This window comes from Mus caroli, chromosome 17 (genome assembly GCF_900094665.2).
Source record: "Mus caroli chromosome 17, CAROLI_EIJ_v1.1, whole genome shotgun sequence".
Lineage (NCBI taxonomy): Eukaryota > Metazoa > Chordata > Mammalia > Rodentia > Muridae > Mus > Mus caroli.
In genome coordinates, this window is record NC_034586.1 from 27,260,153 (window position 1) to 27,277,072 (window position 16,920).

Below are 16,920 nucleotides of genomic sequence, written 5' to 3' on the forward strand. Positions count from 1 at the left end.
GGGAAGCAGGGTAGGGGAAGGAAGAGAAGGGGTGAGAGAACTGAATAGAGGAAGGTGGGCAGAGAAAGCAGGAGGAGGTGGGAGGGAGAAAGAGGAGAGCCTGGGAGACAGGAATAATGGGGGAAAGGCTGGGAGGGAGGGGGCAGAAATGAGAGAGTGAGGAGAAAGGGTGGGGACGAAGGAGCGGAGCGTGAGTGAGGAGGGGGAGAGGCGTTTGGGAGGAGCCTTGGAGAGAAAGGAGGAGGATGGAGAAGGGGAGGGGTTGAAGAAGGGAAGGGAGGGGAGAGGAGGGGATGGAAGGGCGGGGCGGGCCAGCGCCGTGGGAGGAGGGGCGTGTGGAGGCCGCGAACTGCCAGCTCTGGTTGGCTGGCCGCCCCCGCTCCTCCCCCGCCCCTCCCCCCGCCCCCGCCCTCCCGGCGCGGCGGCCGCGGCGAGAAAGTAAGGTGAAAAAGTCCAAGTGCAGCTGCGGGCGCGATGGGGGCAGGCTCCTCAAGCTACCGGCCCAAGGCCATCTACCTAGACATCGATGGACGCATCCAGAAGGTACCCCGATCCCCCTCCCTCCGAGGCCTCCGTGCGCCCTAATAGGCGCAGGTGTCCCCACCGCGGGCTCGGAGCCCAGGGACCAAGCTGATCTTGGCGGCTCGCCCCGGGAGGCACGGCAGCCTGCGGTGCAGACCCGCGGGGCCGGTCCCAGGTGGAGGGTGACAGTCTTGAGGGATATCCTGCCTCTGCACCCTGTGGCCTCGCGGCGACTGAAGGGACCCGCTTTTGGCTCTGCCGTACGCTGCCCTCCCAACCAACTTGAGCCACGTAGGAGTGCGGTTCGCCACAGACCCTTTTTGTTCATGGCCCTCCCCAGCCCTTCTAAAGACCCTTCTCTGGGCACAGAGTGCCCTTGACTTCTGTTGATTTTGACAAAGGGACAATGGGCAAGCTGGCCTGGAGGACGGTTGGGGAAGGGGGTCTCTCATTAGCTCCTCCTAAAGTGCCTATGGAAACGCCTTTTTTTGTGTGGGGAAATTGCACCCGGACATCTCAGGAAAGCCGGGCAGCTTGCTGTGGACTCAGCAAAGGAAGCTAAGGAGGGCTGCCTGCTGGGTGTGGGCCCTCCTTTCTCAGGTGTGCGCTCTCTTAGCTAGCTGGCTGGTTTGCTTCCCCAGTAGGAGAAACCTACCTTCTACCCTCAGCCTGATCCTGGGAAAATGGGAAGTCCCATCCCTCCTCCAAGGTGGGCCCTTTAATAGGTTCGGTGACTTGGGGTGGCCTGAGAGGCACCTTCAAGCATCACTGCTCAGCCTCTTACTTAAGCAGGAAGGGCAGGTGCAGGCTCTGACTCCAAAGGCACAACTCCAGAGATATAACAGCCGCCCCTTCCAGAGGAAGGAAGGGCTCTCCTTGTGTGTCTTCCTGCTTCAGTCCACAGGAGCACAGATGTGTTCATGCATGTATGCACAGTGTGTATACAAAGAACATATCTGTACACATACATTTCCCCTATCCCACTAAATGAGAATTTATTAAAGCTTTTTGGTTTTGTTTTATTTTAATTTTGGCACAAGGGATGGGCTTCATGCATATGTGGCAAACACTTTGCCATTAAGCCATATTGCTGGACTTCTTTGATCTCTTTAAAGAGGAAAGAGAAGGTGTCACCTGTTCAGCAGTGGTAGGTCCTTCCTAAATTCTTCCTCAAAGATCTGCTCAGCAATGGACAGAAAGTAGAAGAAAGGTTTAGGCCCTCCTGATCAGACTGGTCTGTCACTGTGGGGAAGGTGGGCCTTTCCAGTGGACATACCTGAACTTGGGTAACCTCTGGAAAGGTCACCTATAAGCCAAGCCTGGGATGGGTGGGGACAGGTACCTACACTAGGCTAGAAAGACATAGCCCTGGGTGGAGGCAGACCTGATGTGGGTGCTGGCTCTGCTGTTCTGGGCTCCTCTGGCTGGCATCCCTCTCTGTGATGGGATCGTCGTATCTGTTTTATAGACTGTAATGAGAGTAAATGGGAGATAGAAACAGTGCCTGGAACATTGCAGAACACAAGAGGCATTATTCTCCTCTCTGTCTCTGCCTGTTCATAAACATCTTTGTACTCACACCAGGAAGGAGACTGGTGGAGCAAGTGGGCCTCCACCCTGTCACTGTGGTCAGCTCATCACTGATCCTGGGCACTCTGTCTTTAGCACTGGGTGCTGAGGTGAACCTTTTCCTAGTGAGAGCCAAGTCTTCGGGTTTCTCTGTGTCTGTGTCCTTTTCTTAGGCTCCACACCCTGCACCCCTGCACCCATCCATACTGAAGGGCCCTTGTACACCAGTGCAAGTGTTTCCTCTTCCTAGGTGCTGGGCACATCTGAAAGTTCCCAGCGTGCAACTGTTCCTGGCTTGCATTTACCCACTCCATCTCCTCTCCATGGGAGGTCAAGAAGCCAGCCACTATTGCTTCCCCAGAGAAGGCTTGGGATGTTATAAGGCTATACGTTGCTTTCTGTCATTGTGGTGAGGAGCTTGCCCATGGCTCCTGCCAACTCCTGGTCATCACTGCTTCAGGCAGACGAGGCTTTGCCAGTGTTTCCCTGCCCGGCAAAGCTCAGGGAGAAGACTCCAGGCCCTCTTGGTCATACCAGGGTGGGACTCAAAGGAACCAGTGTGAGCTGCTTGGTGCTGCTTTTTATGTATGGAGACAATTCCAGATGCACCCAGCGCCCAGCTTTCTTCAGCGGAGATGACAGCAAGAATTTTTTTGGGGGGGGGTGGATTCTGGTTTCTATCACTGGGGCATTTCATGTACAAGATAGGAGAGCCCCAAGGACTTGCCCTCCTAAACCCTACGTAAAATCTGTAGGGTCCTTAGGTGGGTGGACACCATACGTCCTCAGGGTCTCACTTCCAGGGACCTTCACTTCCCATGTCGCTTAGGTTAGTTGCTGTGTCTGTTTTCTCAGCTGTGAAGTGAGGGTAAGGGTGGGCATGCAGTCCAGGTAGCCAGAGAGCCACACACGCCCTAAAGTTGGATGTTAGGGACCAGCAAAATGGAGATACTCAAAGTACTGCATTAGCCTGTATGAGCCAAGCTGTCCCTCTGACCTGGGGATGGCAGGCTCATGAATGGTAGGTACTGTAAGTTATTTCCAGGTGGCTAACATGTTACTGAAGGACATAACAGAGTCTGTATTACTGATGGGACCTCATGAATTGGCGTCCTTCCTTTGTAAAGATAGGGAAGGCTCCCATCATGTAGACCCAGAAGCCTTTAAGGCATACTGGGTTAAAGTCTTCCAAGTGGCCAAGGGGCAGTGTGGCCCTATATTACTGTCCTACTGTTCCTAGGCTCGTCAGGATGCACAGATGAGAACCAAGAGGCCCTCAAGGAAGCCATTAAAGAAGCAGGGAGTTGGGGCCCGGGTGTGCTCTCTAGAGAGGAGACCTCCTCTGTCTTTGCTCTGAGAAATCTCTTATGCCCTTTATTAGTTTTCCACTTGAGGGGGAGGGGAGGTTCATACCCCCAGACCTTAGTACTTGGTCCTTTATCTTATCTGCAGAGGACGAGAACACTGAGCATTCCCACTTAGGGACGACAACCATGAGGCACTTCAAATCAGGGAGCCAGAGAGCCCCTGCCTGGTAGCTTCGCCAGACCTGGGTTTGCAAACTTGTGGGGGAGCATAAGAGGCCTTTGTGGGGGGGGGGGGCTCAGGCCAACCGGCCTTGGGTTGGTTGAAAAGCCAGTGGCTGAGCAAGAGGGACGCTTGGGAGCCTTTGTTGGAGTCTGGCCCTGGGCCCTGGTCTGGTAATGCCTCTCCTTAGCCACTCTAAGCTGCCTGTGGCTTTGTTCCAGCCCATCTCTGCAGCTGGAACCCTGGTCTTACTATGGAAACAGCCACTTGAGTTTTGCTGAGCTGTTTCTGTTTGAAATGGGAAAAGCCACAGGCAGGGCACAGTAGCAGCATGAAGAAGCTGGTCAGTACCCCTGGTTTGGAAATGGTCTGTCTCTGGGGATGTGGCTGCCTGGCCTTTGTCCTGCCGGAGCGCAGAGCTCAAGGTGCCAAGGCCTGCTTGGAGGCTTTGCACCACACTCCTGGGCTCCACCACTCCTGGTCCTATCGTGTCTTTATGGGCCTGACAGGCTCTCACCTGCTGTCTCCACAATGAAGGTTTCCTCCTTGGTGCAGCTCCCCTCTGCACTGAGAGTCCTCCGCCCTGCCTGCTGGGTCGCTCACTGGGACTGTGGTTCTCTGCTCTCTGCTTCTCTAGCATCCTCTGCCCTGCCTAGGCCTTTTCCAGCTGCCCAGGGCCCTCAGGAACTCAGCCTTCGTTCCGAGCCTGTGGCTCCATCTCTTTGGTGGTTCCACCTTCTGCTGTTTGAAGGATGGACCTACCCCAGCTTGGCCCTTGTGGTAAGCATTGGGCCACCTACAGTGTCCCCTGGTTCTGACTGTCCTATCCTTCCCTAGGATAGTCTCTCTTGCCCTTTCACTTTGGAACAGGTGGGCCTGCCCATCCAGACACACAGTGGTTGTCTTGCTACTCTCTAATCCTTCTCTCTCTCTCTCTCTCTCTCTCTCTCTCTCTCTCTCAAGATTTATTTATTTTATTTATATGAGTACACTGTAGCTGTCTTCAGACACACCAGAAGACGGCATCAGATCCTATGACAGATGGTTATGAGCCACCATGTGGTTGCTGGCAATTGAACTCAGGACCTCTGGAAGAGCAGTCAGTGCTTTTAACCGCTGAGCCATCTCTCCAGCCCCTCATCTTCTCTTACTCATATCCGCTGTCCTCTCCCTCATCAGAGCAGGTCCAGTGGCTCCCCTTGGCTCGTCCTTAGCAGTTGCAGAACAACCCACATGTTTCCCTATGCTATGTTTCTATGTTAGACTCTCTAAACAGATAACAGGCACAGCACCTTGAGTGCAGTGAGCCAGAAGAAGAGGGGTGTCCTCATCTTTCAGGGGCCCAGTGTGAAGCTAGGGAAGGAGTAGAGGCCATATGGATGGCCAGCTCTGTGTCTATCCTGACCACTGGCCTGAGATAGCCCTCTGGGTCTCTGCCAGGGTCAGACCTAGCTGTGAAGATAAGCAAGATCACCTCAGTGTTCAGTTTCTTTTGCAATAAACAAACTGCTGTTAAGGGCCTCATGGGACCACAGTCGGAGCATCCTAAGGGGACATTGGAAGGTCACTGAGAAAGGTCCTGGTGCAGTCCCTGGCCCCTCCTTCTGTGCCCAGCTTTGATCTGAGGCTCCTCTTTTTTTTTTTAATTGGATATTTTCTTCATTTACATTTACAAATGCTATCCCAAAAGTCCCCTATACCCTCCCCCCCACCCCGCCCTGCTCCCCTACCCACTCACTCCCACTTCTTGGCCTTGGCTTTCCCCTGTACTGGGGCATATAAAGTTTGCAAGACCAAGGGGCCTCTCTTCCCAATGATGGCCAATTAGGCCATCTTCTGCTACATATGCAGCTAGAGATACAAGCTCTGGGGGTACTGATTAGTTCATATTGTTGTTCCACCTATAGGGTTGCAGACCCCTTCAGTTCTTGGGTACTTTCTCTAGCTCCTCTATTGGGGGCCCTGTGTTCCATCCTATAGATGACTGTGAGCATCCACTTCTGTATTTGCCAGGCACTGGCAAAGCCTGAGGCTTCTCTTAAGCCAAACATTCCCAACGACCTTTGATCTCTAGGTGGTGCTACAGGCTCCAACCCAGCCTGCCGCTGTCAGAGGTGACTGCTGATAACCTGCAGCCCTCTGGAAACATTGGTGTTGCCCTGTGGCACAAAGAGATGGCTCTGCTCTTGATGGTTACAGAGCAGTGTCCCTGGTCTCTTGCAGCATTTCATTCTGCTCTTGCCGACTGGGAGGTGGTGTCCTACTTTGGTTTCTGCGGCTGTGACAAACGCCATGACCAAAACAACTTGGAAAGGAAAAGATTCATTTGGCTTACGTTTCGGGTCACAGTCCATCTCCGAGGGAAGTCTTGGCAGGAACTGAAATTGAAAACTATGGAGAAATGTGGTTTACTGGCTCACCTACCCTAGTTTATGTTCTGCCTTCTGAGTGCTGGGATTAAAGGCGTACTCCACCACACCCAACTCTGCTTGCTTTCTTATATAGTCCAGGCCTTTCTGTCCATGGCACTGCTCATGGTGGACTGGGACCTCCTACTTCAAATCAACAATCAAAGCAATTCCCCCATAGAGATGGACACAGGCCAATCTGATCTGGCAGTCCCTTGAGACTCTCTCTTCCCAGGGGACTCTTGGTGGTGTCAGATTGACAGTGAAAACCAGGACAAAGCTGGGTGGTGGTGGCGCACGCCTTTAATCCCAGCACTCAGAAGGCAGAACATAAACTAGGGTAGGTGAGCCAGTAAACTACATTTCTCCATAGTTTTCAATTTCAGTTCCTGCCAAGACTTCCCTCGGAGATGGACTGTGACCCGAAACGTAAGCCAAATGAATCTTTTCTTTTCCAAGTTGTTTTTTGGTCATGGCGTTTGTCACAGCCGCAGAGTGAGTTCTAGGACAGCCAGGGCTACACAGAGAAACCCTGTCTCCCCCACCTCCCCCCGCAAAAAAAAAAAAAAAAAAAAAAAGCCTAACCAGGACAGATGTGAAAAATCATTTTCTTCTCTGGAGAAATGGGAAGGTGGTGACAGTCCCACAAAGGGACTATGCAGAGGCTGGTGAATCTTGGGGCAGGTGGAGACCTGAGGAACTAGGTGATGTCCAAGTGCTCTTTGGGCCTAAGTGACCTTTCACACCCTGAGACCTGGCAAGGTTGAGGTCCCAGAGGAAGCTGTGGCACAGCCTGGCTCTCACAATTCTCCCCAAGCCACTGAGTTTGCCCCAAAGTAGCCACAAACAGAAAGACAGGACCAAAGACTGCACTCCAGACACTTCCATATCTGACTTACAGAAGCCACACCTATTGAGACTAATTCATGCCCAGAGTCAAAGGGGCCAGAGACCTCACCAGACTACATTCCAGGTGAAGGCCCATCTGGCCTCAGAAATGTGTAAAACACAGCTCTGGTCACTGGTGGAGTCCCTCAAGAGTGTAGGAAAGGCATTGCCCAGTGGAACTGACACTAAACCAGAGATGATGCTGGGACAGGTCTCAGTGCCAGCAATGGGAGCACCTCGGGGCATCCTGGCTGAACTCTGCCCAGATGACTGACTGAGTAGCAGGTGTATGCCATGGTCCCTCACTTCACAAGAAAGCCCCCTCCCATCCGGTCAATCAGGCTGCCGGTAAGCCAGCAAGCTGCATTCCCTGAGAGACAGGGGTGGGGGTGAGGTAAGAGGGCTGATAGGACTGAGTCACCAGAGAAACACATCCTTGCAGGGTCCCTGCCCTGAAGGCTCCATTTCAAGACCTGCCCTGACCACAGGGGCTTCAACCTCCCAGGAGTCTAGCCACAGCCTGGCAATGCCACTCACAGAAACTGTGCTCTGTGACCTGACCGACTCCTAGGGTCTGAGAAGTGATCATGACCTCTGACAGCCCACGGTGTTGCATCTCCTGCGTGTGCATCTGCATACCCTGAGCGCAGGCTGCTGGTGTTCATGCTGGAAGCACAGGAGTGTGCAGTTGTATGTAACCTCTCTGTCTCACCCTGCACACCTCTAGGCCTCTTCTCCAGTCACACGCTGGGACCTTCTGCCCCAAACAGAAACTCCCTGCAGCTGTTATTCTTTGCCCTTTAGACCCGCTGTCTAATTTGTTTCTAATTGTGATAAACTATATGTAACATTGTTAAATGCGTGGCTCAGCAGTCCTACCTTGCCTCTCAGTGCCCTGTGGCCAGCACTTTAGTCTTCTAGCACTTTCTCTAGCAGAAAAGCAGCTTGGTCTCTGTGAAACATGGACTCTGTACCATGTCTGGGCCCTGGTACCCTCTCTCTATATCCAGTCTCCATGACTGATGGCACTGTGGAAGCCAGATAGGAAGACAGCCCCACCAAAGGCACGGGTAGAATAAGACACACAGACCTCGTATCCCTGGCTGTGGGCTTCAGGTTCATTTGTGTGTGTGGTGTGGGTTGAAAGCATTGCCCAGGAGCTGAGTGATGGTTCTACGAGCAAAGCTAACTTGGTAGTGAAAGGGACTGTGTGGAGGGAAGATTTCCACTCTACCGCACTGCTACCTGGCCCCTTGACAAGTTCCCAGCCCCTTGCTGACAGCCTCGTGGGACTGGCCAGCCTTTCATGGGCCTTTGGGAAAACAGAGCCCACCTGTAGAGTGGTGGAAGTAGAGAATCTGTTTGGCCCAGGATTCTGGCATGGTGGGCAGGCTCTTCCTCCAAAGTAGTTTGAGCTAAGAGTCTAGAAGTCACCACAAGAAGTGTCCAAGGGTAGCCACATGGGTCCGTTTATAGTCAGGTAGCCAGCAGCATACAGCTGATTTTATTTATTTGTTTGTTTTGATTAAGCAGTCATTGGTGTTGACCAGTTACTCAGGCTGTCTCCCATGATGCCTTTCTCTGCAGTCGTTTCTCTAGTCTCGAACACAGCCAGAAGAGTGGCCCGTTTGGCATTACGGCCTAGTGGGCTTCACTGTGTCTCAACCTGGAACTCACAATCCTAAGGAGCCCATGGCCTGGAAGGCTAGGTTTCAGGACACAGCCCCAGCCTGCTGCTCATGGAGCAATGTCATGTCAGTCCTGAGGGGCTGAATCAAAGCTTAAGCTGTGGTTAAAGGCTCGAAAAGAACTGACTGTGTGTGCTTGGAAACATCTGAGACTCACTTTGAGAGCCGAGGGTGCCACCATTGCTAAAGGGCAGGAAAGTCACAGCTTAGAGTCTGGCTATGGAGCTAGCTGGGAGTCCGTATGGATTACTCTTCCATTGCTGTGACAAAATACCAGGGCCAAAGCAACTTATAGAAAGAAGGGTTTATTTGGCTTACAGGTCCAGAGCTAAGAGTCCATTGTGGAGAAGAGGCATGGCTGGGGAGCAGCAGGCATGGTAGCAGGAGCTAGATGCCATTCACACCTGGAACTAGTTCACACCTGGAACTGCAAGCCTGAAGCTAGTGGTAGCAGTGAAGAACCATAAACTCTAAAAGCCACCCTATTGGCATACTCCCTCCATCGGCTCCACCAACTGGGGATCAAGTATTTAAACACCCTAGACAGTGGATGACATCTTATTCGAACAACCACAGTCTATGGGACAAGTTCTCCCCTGGGCCCCTGTGTCTAGGCTGAGCCCCTCAAAGCCAGTGTGGGAGGTGATGTTGTCTGTGTCATCATCGCTAAGGCGAATGATGAACTAGTCACTAGTTCAGCGACCAGAGGCGGCATGGGGGGAATCAGTCACATTTCGGCTATAATGACAGAATACCATGACCAAAGTAGCTTAGAGGAGAAAGGGGACTTGTCTTACTGAACAGGGGGCTTCAGTATAGAAAGGGAGTCCTGGAGGTTGAAGTTCCAAGGTCATAGTGTCTCAAGCAAGGCTGGTTCCTCCCGAGGCCTCTTTCCTTGGCTTGCAGGCAATATGGTCCCGGGTCCTTCTGTATGTGTGTGTCTGTGCCCTGCTCACCTCCTGGAAGGTTTCCAGTTGTGGTAGGTCTCTCCAACATTCTCACCACTACAGCTGTGACTCCCATCACCTTGTGAAGCCCTTGTCTCTGGAACTCAGGCTAAAGTGCAGGGCATCCAGGGGTTTGAGGGAGACACAGTCCAGCCCCCAGGGTCTCTTTGGAGAAGTAGAAACAAGTACCTCCCTGCCAATCTCCCAGCTTCTGGAGTCCTAAGTGACAAAAAGGAAGGAATGGACACAGGTCACCAGGGATATTATGGTGACCCCAAGCCTCCCATCTGTGGTGGCTTCTCTGCTATCATGTAGCCCAGGATGCCCATCTGCTATCTTGTAGCCCAGGATGCCCATCTGCTATCTTGTAGTCCAGGCTGCTTATGCCTGTTTCTCCCCATACTGAGACAGATGCCTTCCCACTCAGGATTTCTTTCTACATCCACTCACCTCACCACCCTCTTGGCTCACGGAAGGCCAGATAAAGGAAATGCAAAGACCTAGAATGTTTACAGCCAAAAAGGTTCTAAAGAGCCCCCCAACCTCCTCCCAGATGCTTACTAGCCTATTGGACCTAACTATTCAGATACCAAATCTGTAGAGGAGGGGTGCTATCCATTGGTATCAAAAGGGAGAGATGGTGAAGCTCCTGGCAGGTAGAATGGAGGGACCAGTGTGGACATGGTCCTTAGCTGGATGGATGGGTGGAGCACAGTACTTTGAGGGGAATTTAAATTATACTGAAAGCAACACATACTAACCCTGGCTATATGGGCGTAGGGTGACATTTGAGGAACCCAGGCCACGAAGCCATCACTAGTCCCTCTCTAGAAGGAAAGCTCTACCTGTTTTTCAGACCTGTCATGGGAGATCTAATCATGGGAGTTTCTGTTTGAGGTCTTAGACCCTTGGCTCCCAGCAGGTGTCCCTTACCAGCCACACCTGAGCCCTCTTCAGACCCTCAATGGCACCACTGCCACGAATCCTCCTGCTGCTTCTCTGACCAAGGGAATCACGAAGACTGTCTGCCTCTGTTTCTGGGCTCATTGAATAAACAGCGCCTCCCTCCTGTGGGTCCAGTGGAAGCTCTCTCCTTATCATTCCCACTGGAACTAGTAATGGCAGGATTTATGACTGCCTGTCTTCCCCAGCCTTCTGTCACGGTTTCTAAGGAGGAAGTTTCTAGAGGCTTTCATCATGACCACTGAGCACCATCACTTTGGCCCATGAGGAGATCGGACATCATGGTGGTCATCTTGTGGTAGGGTAGAGTTGCTCTCCTCCTGGAGGGCAGGAAGCAGAGAACAGGCCGAGAAGAGGCTGAGTCCAAGTGTCCATTCAAGGGCATACCACGGGTGACCTCCTTCCACCAATGAGGCTACATCTGCTGAAGGTTCTGCTACCTCTCAATGCCTTTATCAGCTGGAGACAAGCCTTTAGCTGGTGGGAAATACTGAAAAGCCGTAGCGTGGCCTGAGGTCTCAACACTCTCTGCTCTGAGTCTTGGGTTGAGGAGAGCTGCAAAGGATTCTCTCAAAAATTCTCTCAGTTTCTTCATACTGCTCCGTTCTCAGGTGCTGTCTTGAAGCCAGGATCCTAGGGACAACCTGGTAGAAGAAGGACACCAGATTGTCACTAGGAAAGCCCTGGCAATGTCCCCCACAAACCAGTCCTGTGCCCTGAGCTCTGCAGAGCACGATTCTTGGTCTTTTGATCTCCTCTTCTCTCTTTCTAGTTAGCTCCTGTGATTCATTATTTATAGCGGTGGCATTGGCTTCAGACACTAAAAGTGTTAAAAAAAAAAAAAAAAAGGCAAAGTGACCCAGAGCTTTGACAAGAGAGACAAGTGTATCAAACATGACAGACCAACCCAAGCAGAGGATCCTGAGACCGGCAGGGCAGGCAGGGACACAGGTCCTGGAGTCTGCTGGCAGCCAGGCAACCCGGGAAGCTGGAGGAGGTTCCACAGGTCAGAGTGGCCTTGCCCAGCTTCCCAAATGGGATTCCCATAGACACCAGGCCCTTCTTTTTTTTTTAAATTTATTTTTTTAAATTAGGTATTTTCTTCATTTACATTTCAAATGCTATCCCAAAAGTCCCCCAGACCCTCCCCCCCCCACACTCCCCTACCCACCCACTCCCACTTCTTGGCCCTGGACACTAGGCTCTTCTACTGGAGAGAGTTTTGGGGTTGTAGCCCATCAGAGAGATGGGTGTAACATCTGCCTGTTAGCATTGCCTGATGCTCCCAACTCGAATGTTTTCCTGGATAATAGAGTGTCGCGTGCATAGTACACACTCTGTGTGGTGAAAGAATACACACCCATTTGTCTCAGTCAGGGCTTCTATTCCTGCACAAACATCATGACCAAGTAGCAAGCTGGGGAGGAAAGGGTTTATTCCGCTTACGCTTTCACACTGCTGTTCATCACCAAAGGAAGTCAGGACTGGAACTCACAAAGGGTAGGAACATGGAGGCAGGAGCTGACGCAGAGCCCATGGAGGGATGTTACTTACTGGCTTACTTCCCCTGCCTTGCTCAGCTTGCTCTCTTATAGAACAAGAGGACTACCAGCCCAGGGATGGCACCACCCACAATGGGCTCTCCCATCCTTGATCACTAATTGAGAAAATGCCTTACAGCTGAATCTCATGGAGACATTTCCTCAAGGGAGGCTCCTTTCTCTGTGATAACTCCAGCCTGTGTCAAGTTGACACACAAAACCAGTCAGTACACCATTGTCCCAAGCTCAGGGTCAGAGCTGGCATGGGACCAGAAACTCTGATGCTAGACTCCTTTTGCAGTATAATTGGGTCTTTCTAGGCTGATGTATTCCCCAAGCTCCAGCCTCTTGGCCTCAGGGATGAAGTTGGAAACAGGTGGAGTTGGCGTTGTTCCCACCCTGGGGGTAGGAAAGTCTTGGTACACTACCTCAGAACTATGATTTCCATCAACTAGATGGTGTGGATTGGATATGAGTATTCAAAGACCCATGTGTTGGAGCTTGGTCTCCAGCCTGGGACAACATTGGGAGGTGGAGGGATCATCAGGAGATGGAGTCTAATGGGGGTACTTAGGGCATTGGAGGTGTGTGCTCTCAAAGGAGAAGTTGGGAACTGGCACCCTCCTCTTTCTTCCTTTCATGTCATTTCTATAAGGCAAGCAATGATGTATCTCACTGCCCCGCAAGGATGCTGCCTTACTGCTGGCCAACTGCAGACAAGAACCACTAAACTGCAAGGCAAACCATACATCCCCTTAGTAAGCTGACTGTCCTGGCTCTTTGCTCCAGGAAGGGAAAGTTGGCTCACACAGTGGCCTATCTGGGTCTCTCGTTTCATGATCTCTCTAGGGACAGGGGGTTGGGGAGGGGGCAGGATATCTAGGGCTGGGTATATGCCGAACATCAGCTTCTCATGTAGGCAACTCTGGACTTGGCTGCTCTCCTTCATGCGCTCAATGTGCTGTGGGCTCATTCTGTTCACAGCTGCCCTTGCAAGAGTCGCTGAATCCCACTTCCTGTAGGACATCACTCTGTCTGTAGATTGCCCTTCATTTCTTTCCCTTGCCCTTGATGTGTGGCTTTGGGAAAATTATTTAACTCTCTGGGCCTTGGAGTCTACAAAATAAGAGTATCCACTCCAGATGGGTGCTTTAGGTGTCAGAAGTACCACACGTTTCAGGAAATGGTGAAAAGAGGGTACTTTCGCCACCCCTGCCTACGCGACTTCAGTTTCCACACCAGGACCTGACCAGGGCAGATTGCTGTTAGCTTTCTTCTGTGCACTTATCACGTCATGTATGTCTTAATAAGCAACCCTTACATTTAGAGTTGTACCATGAAACACAGGAAAAAGGTAATGTCGGCCGTGAGCTTGGCGGTCAGGCCATTGGACAGCAGGGCTAAGCAGTGGTGGGGCCAGAGGGCAGATGTTGGAACCCGTGGGGCCAGGAATGGGGGGCTGAAGCCGAGTCTCACCTCCTTCCACTTCAGCACACCTGTGATCTTGCCCCTAGAACCAAGCCCCCTTCCTCCAGAGATAATTTCAGTAATAGGTCTGGCACACAGTAATAAATGGAAATTTCTGTTATCATTTCATACTCTTTTTCAAACGCAATGACCAGAAAAAATATCTCCTGCATTAGAAAGGGAAATGAGGCCTAATACAGTTTTTATTTTAGCAAACAAAACAGCATGATTGCCTGCTGGTTAGCTGTAACCATCTTAGGTATGACATCATTGCTAAGCACTCCAAAGTATGAGACAGCGCAGGAAGAATGGAGTGCTGAAATTTACATGTAGAATTTATAATTGGGGGTGAAAAAATCAAACGTGGATGGGCGGTGGGTAGGTGGATGGATGGGTAGGCAGATGGATGTGTCATGGGATAGATGTAAGGTGGCTGATGCTAGGTAGGTGAATAGATAAGTAGTGTAAGGCTAGTTGGTGAATGGATGGTTGGATAGATGGTAGACCAGATGGATAAGCGGTAGGCAATGACTAAGTGGGTGGATGGAGATATAAATAATAAGATGGATGTGGATGGAGATATAGGTGTTAGTGTAGATAGTGAGTGGGTGGTAGAATGGATAATGGGGAGTTGGATGAATGGATGATGGGAAGTTGGATGAATGATGGATGATGTAGAATGGATGAATTGATGAGTGAATGAAAGAATAGAGAGACAGATAAAGTTGATGATGGACAGAGATGTAGGTCTTAGGAGAGATAGTGAATAGATGACGCATGGATGGGCAGATGGATAATGGATAAATGGATTACAGAGAGATAGGTGTTAAGACAGATAAGCGGGTGGGCAGATGGATGGGCAGACAATACATAGATAGCTTGCAATGTCTTCTCTGGTAAACATGTTATTTGGGGATAGAATATGCAGTTTTGGTACTGGTCTTGATATTAAATACTTTCGTGTTAAACACTTGTTTCTCAGGCACTGTAAAGGCAGTAGAACATACGCACACACGCACACACAGACACACACAGACACACACACACACCTTTTAATCCATCCAAAAATGTGAAGGCAATGCCCCTGTGCTGGAGTTGGCTGTTCTGGAAAGTGGCCCAGCTGGTTTTCACTCACCCAGCAACCAGCGTGAGAGGTTCTGGCAGCTTTGGGGATGGGCAAAGCCCGACAAGCCCACAGAGGCTTATGTAAAGGCTTAATAGCTGGCAAAAGCTTTAGAAAATGAATCAGTCTGTGATGGACAAAGTAAAAGGACCATGAATTGGTTTGTTCTCCATGGAGGAAGGAGCTAAATCAATACTCACTCCGAGGCTGTAGCATTAAATACCAGCAGTTGAGAGTCAGGCAAACCTCAACTGTGAATCCACCCTGGGTGGGATATTGTGGCACAGAACTGGGAGATTACTTCTTCCCCATGGAGAGCAACTGAACCAGCTTTAGACACCACCAGTGATCTGGCATCCCGGGCTCAAAGACATGCAGCTCAAGTTTGCATCAGGACCAGTACCTACTCCATCCTTCCGTGCCTACATCTGTGCAGCTGATAATATTAGGCTCCTGAGGTCCACTTGCTCCGTGTCTGGCTTGAGAACTGTCTCTGATAATAATGGCCGTGGCAATGTTGATAGAACTATTATTATGCAGCATAAAACCAAGGGACACAAACTGTGCCCTAGTGGTCCTCATTGAGAGTTGGAGCTTGGAGGCTGGCAGGACCTATACCCTGTGCACATGCCTATGGGCTTGTCTAGGCCTGTGGGAAGGAACTCCCCATCTAGAGCCTCCTTGCTAAACTAGGGGAGACCTCAACCCTCCTGGAGGGAGCTCAGACTGGTTGCTCACCTGCCACCATTGGAATATTGCTGACTCTCAGTCATGGTTCTTACTAAGCCCTTCTGTCTTCCAGCATCTGCTGCCCTTAGGACACACTGGGACACAGTGACTCGTCAGTAGAGGTCAGTGGGCCACTTAGAGCAAGGACAGCCTTGATGACAGAATTCTGGAGCTGGCCTCCTCTTGACCCACACTGGTGGAAACTTTCAGAAATCCTGGCGGGCAGGCTGAGGCCACATGTCCTTTTTGTCTGTTGCTTATGAAATGGCTTTTCTCTTCCCCCACTTCCCCTTTTCCCTTTTGCTCCAGCCCATAGGGTTTTTTGTTGTTGTTGTTGTTGGTTTGGTTTGGTTTGTTTTTATCTGTATCTCATTATGGATGGTTGTGAGCCACTATGTGGTTGCTGGGACTTGAACTCATGACCTCCTGAAGAGCAGTCTTAACCGCTGTGCCATCTTACCAACCCGTGAAATGGTCTTTGAGATGCTAAGATACCTGGGTTTAAGTGGCCCTTCCTGTTGTCACAGTTGCCACTCCACCAGCTGTTCAGTTGCTATGTAAAGCTCTGATCCACACGGGTGAGTTCTCACAGCATGCCTGTAGCCAAGGAAGGATGGTCTTCGCTTTCCATCTGGAGAATCAGAGCCTTAGCAGGACTAAGACATCTGCGCTACTCAAGCCTTCCTGAATCCATGCGCCAGATTTCTCTCGCCTTGCTTTACTGCCGTACATGTACTTGAACCAGTGCACAACCCCAGCACCTGAGCAGAGCAATCCTGGGGATCCGAGACAGCCAGGAGAGCCCAAGCTATAGCCAGTCCTGGGCCTGCTAAGGTGGGGCACAGCCAGCCACAGGCACTCAGAAGTCTCTGCTTGTTGACTGTCCTTGCTGCCAGGGTCTCACCCTCCTCAGCCCTAATGGCTGGGAAGTGTAGGGCAGAAGGGCTATACTTCAGTTTCCAAAACTGACCCATTTTCTTCTCACAGGCTTATACACAGGCCTAATATTTAAAGCAGATATAGGCCATTAAGCACCATGTCTGAAATATCACTTATTTTGCAAGCCATGTTTCTAGCACTTAGTATAGTATTAGCGGCAATAAGGAAGGGCATGTGTGGCCTTGTGTTTGGAATTGGGGGCCCAGGTGGCAACTGTAGGCTCCTGTCAGCCTTGGGGTCACTTTGCCTTCATGGCATTGTGTCATGGCAGCTCTCAAATTAAGACAATCCCCTGTCCCATAAAGTTGGACTAAGATGATACTGGCTGTTTAGCTTCTTCAGGCCTGGAGAGGCCTGAATACCTGTGGACAGTGGCCTGTGACTCACCAGGAGAGTCACCTGGGATACTTGGGTCTCTGGAATATTGAAGATGTGGGCACTCCTGAGGTGTGGACTCACAGGGCTCCCTCTCTGAATTCAGTTCGACCATTAGGAACACCTTGTTGCACCCTTTGGTCTGCACACCCTTGAGGTCACTAGGCATGCACACTCTCAAGGCCCATGGTCTTTGTAAAACCGCGCTCAGCCCCTGCTTGCCTGCCTAAAGAA

General features: G+C 51.1%; 1 protein-coding gene across 2 annotated transcripts in view; it reads left to right on the plus strand.

Annotated features, from left to right (window-relative positions):
* Nucleotides 1-420: 420 nt before the first annotated feature.
* Nucleotides 421-16,920, plus strand: part of Pde9a (phosphodiesterase 9A) — an 89,102-nt gene continuing 72,602 nt past the window's right edge. For both annotated transcript variants that reach the window (XM_021149321.1, XM_021149322.1), the window contains exon 1: nucleotides 421-543. In XM_021149321.1, coding sequence (XP_021004980.1) covers nucleotides 475-543 — 69 coding nt within the window. In that variant the 5' untranslated portion in view covers nucleotides 421-474. The remainder of the gene's footprint in view (nucleotides 544-16,920) is intronic.